The 10,313-nt window shown below is 36.9% G+C and overlaps 1 protein-coding gene across 2 annotated transcripts; it reads left to right on the top strand.

Moving 5' to 3' along the window:
- The first annotated feature begins 302 nt into the window (after positions 1 to 302).
- On the top strand, positions 303 to 9,903 carry LOC109604340 (uncharacterized). 2 transcript variants are annotated; one of them, XM_049967505.1, is made up of 6 exons: positions 303 to 441; positions 4,230 to 4,500; positions 7,564 to 7,787; positions 7,853 to 8,185; positions 8,956 to 9,277; positions 9,342 to 9,903. In XM_049967505.1, exons 1-6 carry the CDS (start codon positions 430 to 432, stop codon positions 9,488 to 9,490), a joined length of 1,311 nt encoding a protein of 436 aa, XP_049823462.1. In that variant the 5' UTR covers positions 303 to 429; the 3' UTR covers positions 9,491 to 9,903. The 2 variants fall into 2 exon arrangements, with proteins under 2 accessions (XP_049823462.1, XP_019876417.1); XM_020020858.2 differs by having other exon boundaries at positions 7,567 to 7,787.
- The last annotated feature ends 410 nt before the right edge of the window (positions 9,904 to 10,313 follow it).

Genomic DNA, 10,313 nt, shown 5'->3' on the forward strand with positions numbered 1-10,313 from the left:
TATTGACAAAAAATACAGTATTTTTTCCTTTCAAACGGCCAAATGTCGGCGGGAGCAGCGAGCGGCGGCAGGAAGAGCCACGTCGACGCCTGCGCCCACCGCGTCCTCGTGCGTCGCGCTGCGAGGAGGCGCGCGTGGGTGCGCGCCCCGCCATTTCGCAGGCGACGTCGGCGGCGCCGCGCCTTCGCCGCGATCGATCGGCCGCCGGGGGGCGACACAGTCGCGCCGCCACAGTTCGCAGGGTCGCTGTCGCAAGGGGTCATTGCAAGAGTACGTGGTTGGTGATTTCGAGACCGACGTGATGGAGAGAAAGCGGCGGCCCGGGACGGTTGAACGCGGTGCCGCGATCTAGTGCCGGTGCGAGGAAGGGGTGCGCCGACGGCCCTCACAACCGCGGCTAGCCAAGGCCGCACCATAAGAGATGCCGTGATGGCAAGAGAGGTACACACGATCGCGTAGTCAATGTAGTTTGCACACCACACACAGACCGGCAGCCCATCCGCAGTCCGTCTGTCCCCCATTCGAACGTCCCAACTCATCCCATGCCGTCGCCGATCGGCTGCCCAGGTCCTGGGTGGCCGTTTGCTTGCTTGCTTGCCTGCAACCCTTAGCTCGGACAAGCCGCCTTCGCTCCGCGGCCGAATCAATCGTCTGTCTCCCCCTTATCGCCTGCGAGTACGGCGGTGACCTCAGCACTTTTACTGACTGGCGAATCGTCCGGCAGACCGTACCTATTTACAAGACCCGTTTCAGCAGCACGATACCGACTAATCGGGATCTATTTACAAAATTGCATGTGTATGTAGTTTATCACCGTAGATTTATTTATGTTTTGATGTTGTATTGACACTTCGTTGCCCGTACACACGGCATGGATGACACCCTTAACCCTTAATAATCTTTCTACTTCCATCGCTTGATTTAATGTCTGGTCCTGAAGTGTCTGGCAAAAAGATTCGCGCAGACATTTGTATTGGACAGATCGTAAATATTTTTTGGAGATCGTGCGCTTGCACCACCGTAACCGATGAAAATATCTAACTGAGGTTATTAAGATCCAAGACTAATGCACAGTCCATTCGATGTGTTTCTTTTTTTTTGCGGACATTTTGCAATCATTTTATTTTCTTGTCAAATCATTTAATTTATTTATGTTGTGTTGATGTGTTTATTTTTATAATTAACTAAGTATACCATCAAACAAAACACAATTTATCAAATTTTATTTTTTGTTTTGAAGCTTGGAAAAATCTTGCTAATATTTCAGACTGCAGAAGTTTTAAACTTATCTGGTAACTTGATATTATACCTTTTACAACCCCTTTTAGTAACACAAGATATACAAATCAGGATCCATTTACTAAATTGTTTTACATTCACTTATTTATTTTATTGTATTATGTATTTAAATTAATGTCCCCTACAATTAATTAGGTTCATTTTCATTACCAATTAATACACACAATAACGTAACAAATGTCACAATTCCAATTTATTACAAATGGATTAACTGAATCCTAGTAACAATTAATACTACAATCCAAACTTTCTGTTAAACGTTTAGATAAAGTTTTTTAAAGCATCCAAAAACAATTAAACTTGAAGGATATAAGAAAATCGATGTTATATTTTTAGCACAAGATTCGCTGTGATAAAAGAGAATCACACAATTTGTTACTTAAAACTCGCCGCAATTCGCTGTTCTTGAACTATCCACAACTGCGCTCATTTCAGGTGTTTGTTGCAGCATCGCATCAATTTTGGACTGTCCTCCTTATTTCTGTGTAACCGTGTAACACTCAGTCCGGCTTCTTCCAAATAAATTAGCTAATTAGGATAGTTGATAAATTTGAGCAAAACACAAAACGGTCCTGTTTAAATTCCTTGTTGCGGTTTACGAGGGGGCGAATTCCGGACGCCGAAATCGGACCGAATTTAATTTAAATATTAATCAGTTTTATAATGCGGACATTAATGCCCATATATCCTTAATGCCGGCACACGTACCGATGTATTAACTTATGACACGACTCACGTATATCATTAGGGGACCTAGTCTGATTGCAAATTATCCTCATATGCTTCAGCTTAATAAAGTCATTTTAAAATCTAATATTATGTGTGACCGGAATGGTTTTTGAGAAAATTGCCTACCATGAAAATGTGTTTTGGGGATTTTTGAGTTCATCAATGTGTGTGTTTTGTCTCAATAAATGATTCAATAACTTTCAGAGAATTAGCAACAGATTTTTATATTTGAATATGGCATAGTTTCTGATACAATTGTTTCATTTTTGAGCAATTTAGTTTTTTTAATTTGGGCGAATGCGCCGGTTTAGTGTTTCACAGAATATGTACTGTTACGTAGGGATGTTAATTTAAAAAAACATATTTTTTAATAGAATTGTTTAGTGTATTACTCGGCAAAGGTCAAAAAATGAGTTAGTGGCAAAATTAAAAATAATATTTTTCAAATACGTATTTATATCTTCTAATTTGATAAATATACTTTAACAAGCACTAAACTTATTACGAAATCTAATATAGTAAGTCAACATGTGATATTCATAAATATTTTCACTTTTTTTCTATGATTTACTTGTACAGAAGACATAATTTGTTATTATTAGCTTCACTTTTAGAATATGTGGACTATTTATTTATTTTCTCATATGTCGCTGGTTTACTCATACAGAGGACATAATTTGAAATTATTAACTTCATTTCAAGAACGTATGTATTCAAAAATCATTTAGTAATCTTCAAATGATTTTAATATTTCAAAAAAAGAGAAAAATTGATAAATATACTTTAACAAGCACTAAACTTACTACGAAATCTAATATAGTAAGTCAATATGTGATATTCTTAAATATTTTCACTTTTTTTTTCTATGATTTACTTGTACAGAAGACATAATTTGCTATTATTAGCTTCACTTCTAAAATGTGGGGATTATTTATTTATTTCCATGATTTACTCATATAGGGGACATAATTGGAAATTGTTAACTTCATTTCAAGAACGTATGTATTAAAAAAATCAAAATTTCAAAAAAAGAGAAAAATTGACTGAAGAATTTTTTATTATAAATGAAATCACTTAAATATAATAAAATATTGAATAAATATATATAGAGAGAGTTTTTTATTATATTTTTTTGGGCATCATTCTATAAAATCAGAACCTAAATAAAAAAGTTATAAGGATTTTTCTGTTTTAAATAGGCCCATTGTATATGTATATATAATAATTTTATTTTATTTGATTATATATTTATATAATTTCAAAAAATCTGAGGAATTTCTATTTTAATTATTATATTAAGTATTTTTTATATGGTAACTTAATAAATAGTATTTTTTTTTAAAACAATAAGATTCATGAACAAATAAACTAGTAAAAAGTTAATGTTTAAATTGGGGAAACAGTTAAAGTTAGATATTTTAGTATATTTTCTTATCATAAAGAAGTAGTTTAATACTTCATCAAGGGTTATAAAACATTTGCCTTTTTTTATTATAAATTTAATTTTTACAGTTTAAATACAAATATTATATTTATTCAACACAATTTCTGCAAAGATTCCGCTTGATCCACATTCATAAAGCCTGTGTTATGTTATGAAGATAATTAGTTTAGGATATTTGTTATAAATTTCACAAGATTAACAATGCCTGTAACTATAATGTATATTAGTAATATAAAAATAGTAAAGTTGTCAGTTAAAATTACTGGTAACAAAATACACGTGATAATCAACGTTAAGTGTTGACGTAGTCCTCCGCACCCGATCCGAAATCGCGACGAAAGCAAACCCGCCCGAACCCGAGAACGTAGAGCGACGGGTTCGAGGACGGTGCGGCGCGTCGGGCGGACGGGGCGCGCGTCCGGGCGGCCGTGCGAAGGGCGGCAGCGAGGGGGCGGGCCGGCGGCCTGTGTTTACCGAACGCGCGCCGCCACCCGCGCCTCTCCCGTCGCCAACACCGGCAACCGGGCGTGCAGCGGCATAGCGGAGGGTAGGCGAGGAGCGGCAACGGCGGCGGCGTGTCAGCGTCCTGCCAGACAGGGCGGTTCGCGTGGACTAGGTCAGGTCCGGTCGGAATGCGGCCGGGTGCACATCTCGCCTCCTGGTGAACGTGGGGCCGCCGCGACGCCGCCGCCTCCAGCCGCACTCGCCGCCGTCCGTGGACCGTGCCGTGTGCTGAGCGGAGATGGGCGTGTTACAGGAATCCCGTGGAAAGAGGCCCTTCAAGTTATGGGACGGGCGTCGTAGCGTGCGCAAGGGGCTGGTGGTCGGGTCGCTCGAGGAACTCCTGCAACGGGGCAAGGATAAGCTCGGTCTGCCGAACGCGGAGACCGTGCGCGTTGTCCTCGAGAACGACGGCACCCAGGTCGACGATGCGGAGTATTTCCGGACGCTGCCGGCCAACACCATCCTGCTCTTGCTGAGGCCAGGCGAGAGATGGTTGCCAGCAGGAGTCGACGTTATCCGTGCAGGTAGGTAAATCAAATCGAACACCACCGGTGGCTCGACTGCCGAACGAATATCTCGCATCCGTTCAACCCACTGACCCCGTTTCCCTTTGTCGGCCAACTCCCCGCGCGTCCGAGTTTATTAACCCCCGATAAATCGCTGAAAACCCAAAACGTACACATCCCCGATAACCCGACCAGTTCGTCGAACATCAAACAATTCCTTACCTACTGACCTTATTTTCTTTGTTGAACCTGAACGTCCCCTCCGCTATCCAAACAACAAGTTTGTTGACCCGCGTTGCACCCTTACAAAAACGAAAACGCCGTTTGCGAAGACCGTGCTCAATCTCGTCCTATCTCCCGAATCATCCTGACCGATTTCACTATTAATTAGCAGCTTTGCCAACCTGGATGTCCCACTTTCCGACAACAACATGGAGAACCTATCCTACCTAAGAAAATAGGCCAACGATCAACCCCCATTACCTAAATCGCCCCTTTAAACCCATCAGACAATAATAATACCCAATCCCTGGACCAGCTTCGAGAGCAAAATTATTCAAAAATAAATAAAAAGCCACCCGTATTACCGGCGATATTTACAGTTTCACCCCCGAGAGTTCAGTGAACTCTCGTCCAACTATGTTACGACTGACTTTAGCTACACTTTACGGTTTGTGTAAGATCTGAATTTATTGCCGGGGCATTTTACCCGTGCTGAATTTAATCTCGCACTAATTCCGAGTTTAAATAGAAATATGGCAAGTTTTTCGTTCGTTCTTTAAATGTACTCCGCCGTTTGCTTTGTCAGACGGGGTCGTAGTAGTGGTAGTAGTAGTAGTAGTAAATACGGTGGTGCGTTCGTGGGTTTGGCTGCGAGTAGGCGTAAACGATTATCGTTTACGGTTGTTAATAAGGGTTGGTGAAGTTCGATTCATTGTTCGACGGGTTGTTTGATACGGACTGACGCAACCTACACAAATTTACAATGCAAATCAATTTTGGTATATTAATAACGTGTTTATTGGATAATCGAGTATAGTTACTTTAATATACAAAAATTACATTGTTATTATGAAAAATCTACTTAATTAATTACTGTAATTAATTACTTTAAAATATTTTTATTAATATTAGAAACACCATAAAAAATTTAATTGAATTTGAATATTGATTAAAAATTTTCAGATTTATTTATAAATAAATTATATTTTTTTCTAATAATTACAATATACAAAACACCGATAAAATATGAGTTTTTCTTTTATTTTTAAAGAAATATTTAAATGGGAATGAAAATCTTAAAAAAAATGAAATGTTTCATTATATTTGACAATAATTTACATTTATTTATTTACTAAAATAAGCCTTTTACCTAAATTTCACAGAAATAAAAAATAATAAATTATATTAAAAAAACTTGTATTAAAACTCTTACTTTTATTAAAAAAATAAATGTTTCAATATATATGACTAATTTAGATTATTTCATTATTTATTATACTATGTATAACAACCTTTTATCTTAAATACTTTAAAATTAAAAAAATATATAAATTTATCTTTTATACAAAGGTGTCCGAACAAATTTTATTATAATATCTTTGAACAAAATAATTAATTCAGTAGAAATTTGAATAAAATGATTAATACTTCATTCATTAATAAAATTTAAATTAAATTACAGTCTTATAAGGTAATAAGAATTTTTCTGTATATTTGACTACAATTTAGATTTTTCTTTACTTATTATATTATCTATTAAATATTTAAATATAATATTTTATCTAAATTATATATAAAATCATAGAAATAAAAATAAAATATATTAAAAGTGTAATGCTTAAAGTATATTAAAATTTGGATTGAAAAAGAAAATTATCTTTTAATTTATTACTTTAAAGAAATAAAATTAATAAATTATGTTAAAAGTATCATACATACAACTAAAATATCTTTTTTAATTTATTACTAATCAAGCAACAAAAATTTTAAATTTGTGGATAAATTGATTTATAGTTTTATAAAAAAAATAATAAAATTTTCAATATATTTTACTATTTTTTAGATAATTTCTTTATTTTTTATATTGTGTATTTAATACTTAAAAATAACCTTTTACCCAAATCTAGACCAAAATCACAGAAATAAAAATAACAAAAAAAGATATTCAAACAACAAAATTTAAATCTTCAAATTAAATTAATTAAAATTATAAATTTAAAAGAAATTTAAATAAAATCATCAATACGAATGACACTGTACAGACATAAGGATATCGGAAATATTTTTTCTTTATACATTATGTTACCTAAATCCGGCACTAAGTCAAAAAAATATCAATAAATAAATGAAATTAAAAACGTCGTATTTAATTAACATTAAAATTTTGAATAAAAAACTGATTATCTTTTAACTTATTGCTTTATATAAAGGTTTTCAAACGACAATAATTTTAATATTAATCTTTGAATAAATCAAATAAAATAATTAATTTAATAGAAACTTGTAGAAAATCATCAATAGATAAAATTAATAAGTACAGGGATGGTACTAACAGAAATATTTACAATGTTTTATTAATTCATTAAAAATAATAAAATTTAAATTGATTACAGTTATATGTATGTATGTATATGTATTATATGACATATAATATGTATTAAAATAATAATATATTTAATATTTAAAAATAACCTTTTATTTAAATAAGATATTAAAAAATAATAAAAATTAAATTAAAAATGTCATACGAAATTATTTTTTTATTTATTTCTGTGTTTGAACACAAAAGTTGTATTATGAAATTTTTGAATTAAATCAAAATACAGTAATGCAAATAAATTAATTTACAGTTTTATGAGAAAAATAAAATATTTGAATATACTCGACTAGAATTTAAATATTTCTCTTTATTACCCTTTATATATTGATTATTAAAATATGTTGTCGTTGATCAATTCCTTTGTTTATTAATATGGCTGGTTCACTTCCACCAAAAATCCCACATCCCTCTATCAAGTGACTCGTGATGAGAAGCTTTGTATCAAAGCTTGACGAGTGACCGTGTGGCGTTTCTGTTAGTAGCCATCTCCGCGATCCCGAAGATCGTTTGCGAGACGATCCACGCACTGGAGCTGCAAGATGAGACGCCGTCGTGGAAGATCATGGACAACAAGGGTCGCGTCACCGTCGTGCTGCACTGGGACCAGCGCAGCGGACCGTCGCGCGTCTCCTCCGAGGCACCTTCGCCCGCCCCAGGCAAGTTCTCGCCATCCAAGAGGCCCTCGCTCGTCATCCAGACACAGGTAACACTCGCACGATCACCAAATTCGTCTCCACCTATTTGTTTAAACCGAAAAAATGTCATCAGGTGGGCGGCAAGAAGGAGACGATCATCAACGACGTGTACGTGCCGCCGGGCGTGGCGTCGCAACAGCCACAGCCTCGGTATTCCAGTCCCCAGATCACTGTGATAAACCACGACGACGTGAAGCCGCCGCACCGGCTCTCGAAGCAGGGTAGCTCGCTGGAGAGTGCCACCATTCACATCCATACGCCGGAGTGTGCACATCATGCACACATGCCGCGCGCCGGGAGCCCCCAGAGCAACGGCACCGTTGAATGCGACTTCCATTGTTGTGCGCTTCACGAAGAGGGCCGCAAAATAGCGGTGCACAAGAGCGTGGCCACCTCACCCATACAGGTATACACTCCTCCATAATTCATTCTTCAAAAACTGAATTCTGTTTTCAATGAATGAAGTTTCAGAAGTTTTTCCAAGAACTTAAACGTTTCAATTTGCAATTTTGACTGACAGTACATCTCCAGTCATTTTAGGTCAATGATTAAGAGGAAGAAATATATATTACTATCCAATAACCAATAAATTTAGGTTAGTCATACAAGCTTGGAAAAAAGACAACAAAATACTATGAAAGGAGGCCAAAGTGAAAACAAAATCGAAACGTCCTCTTAATCATTAAAGGATTTTGAGAAGTGTTTCAATGTTTTCACTGACAATGTATCTCCAGTCATTCCAGGTCAATGATTAAAAGGAAAAGAGATAGGCCTTTATCCAATAATCAATGAATTTGGATCAGCCAAATAAGTTTGGGAAGAACACAACAAAACAAGGAACCAAAACTGAAGTCAGACTTGAAACTCTAGTAATTTCAGGCCAATCATTAAAAGGAAGGGAGATAGACTATTATACAATAACCAGTATGTCTTGGTTAGCCAAAAAGAACAGTATTGTGGAATAAAGCCAAAGTGAAACTAAACCTAAAACTTTTTCTTTATCATTAGCTTGAAAATGATAAAATACAACACCAGTATGTCAAATATTAAAACAGTTAAGTCAGTGATTGTCCTTAACGAAAAAAATTCTTAAAATAGACATCAAATGGGAGTTTATCATGTAATTGCCGCTTTGGAATACGCCTTATTTGAATTGAAGTTCTAAAATTGTTCAAGGATGCGCAGCAGACGACTTCACCGCAGCCACCGTCATCGCGCCACGTGCGTTTTTTAGACATTGAAGGTGGCGGCCGACACGGCGGGCAGTCCGAGCACGAGAGCTCCGAAAGTGAAACGGAGAACACCGTGATGGAGGACGAGGCCGTCACCTCCGAGAAGTTCCTGCTGCTGATCGATCAGCTGAGCGTCGACCAGAAACGGCACCTCAGCATCAAGGACATCGGCATTATATTGGAGAGGCTCAGCTCCAAGATATTGGACGTCGAGCGATTGGACCGCGAGAGCGAAAGCGACGACTGCTACAACTGGACCATTAAAGGTACCAATCATCAACCAAGTGGATCCAATGAACTGGATCTGATGTTACGTTTCGTTTGTTTCAGCCACCATAAGAGGGGACGTGTTACGCGAACTGGGTGTGATCTACAACGGCAACTATTACGCCATAAGTGAGCACCCCGGCTACCGGGACGAGAACGAGGGCGTGGTCGAGGAGGCCGAAGAGGAGGAAGAAGAAGAGGATCGGCTGTGAACCGCCACCCATCATCTACTGCCAAATTAATAAGCATAAAATTAATAAATACCAAAAAACAGAAACAAATGTCATAAATGCACAATTCAAAAAACAGACTCTCGAAACTTACAAACAAATATACTAATAATATTTATAAAAAAACAGGTGCGAAAATATCTCACATATCGAATGTGAACTGTGTACTGCTGTTGCGAGACGGAAAACGTGCACGTGACACGCCAATTCAACAGATCAGTATCACCATCACTAAAGTGGATGCATTTGTCTTGTTGTTTAACGAAAAAACCCAACCAAAGATTGTCGAATTGACGTGTCGGACTTCTGTACATATACATTACATACATATATATAAAATCACTTATTCACATTCAAAAAAACATGTTTGGTACATTAAAGAGGAGCGAATCACACGTAATACAAAAGTGAAATGAATTCTGAGTGGTGCAGGGATACGAGGACGTGGTGTTATTTAACTATTGACTACTTCTTACAATTAGTTAGGCCAAAACATCTCACCGTAGATGACGAGAGTCGGTAGACAATCCGAAGTCGAGCCGTACGTTTAACGGGTAAATAATTAACCAATTAAACTTTAAATAAATTTAAATAAAATAACGCGCGGGAAACTTCGCCACGTGACAAAGCTATCGTCGGGATCTGCAGTTAAATTGACAAATTACCTAAAGTAACAGATCAAGATTATCCAAGTGGAGACGTACGGAAACCATATCAATGAACGAAATTGTTCCAGTTTACAGAGATGGTTGCAACAGAACAAGGTCTAGTTTTTAAATTTGATTTTCGATCCCGCAGGCAGCTT

This window comes from Aethina tumida, chromosome 5 (assembly GCF_024364675.1).
Source record: "Aethina tumida isolate Nest 87 chromosome 5, icAetTumi1.1, whole genome shotgun sequence".
Taxonomy (NCBI): domain Eukaryota; kingdom Metazoa; phylum Arthropoda; class Insecta; order Coleoptera; family Nitidulidae; genus Aethina; species Aethina tumida.

Excerpts from the sequence above, each read along its gene's own strand:
- LOC109604340 (XM_049967505.1), top strand. Across the intron at positions 8,186-8,955 it reads TGGCCACCTCACCCATACAG|GATGCGCAGCAGACGACTTC; the intron begins GTATACACTCCT and ends AAATTGTTCAAG. Across the intron at positions 9,278-9,341 it reads CTACAACTGGACCATTAAAG|CCACCATAAGAGGGGACGTG; the intron begins GTACCAATCATC and ends CGTTTGTTTCAG.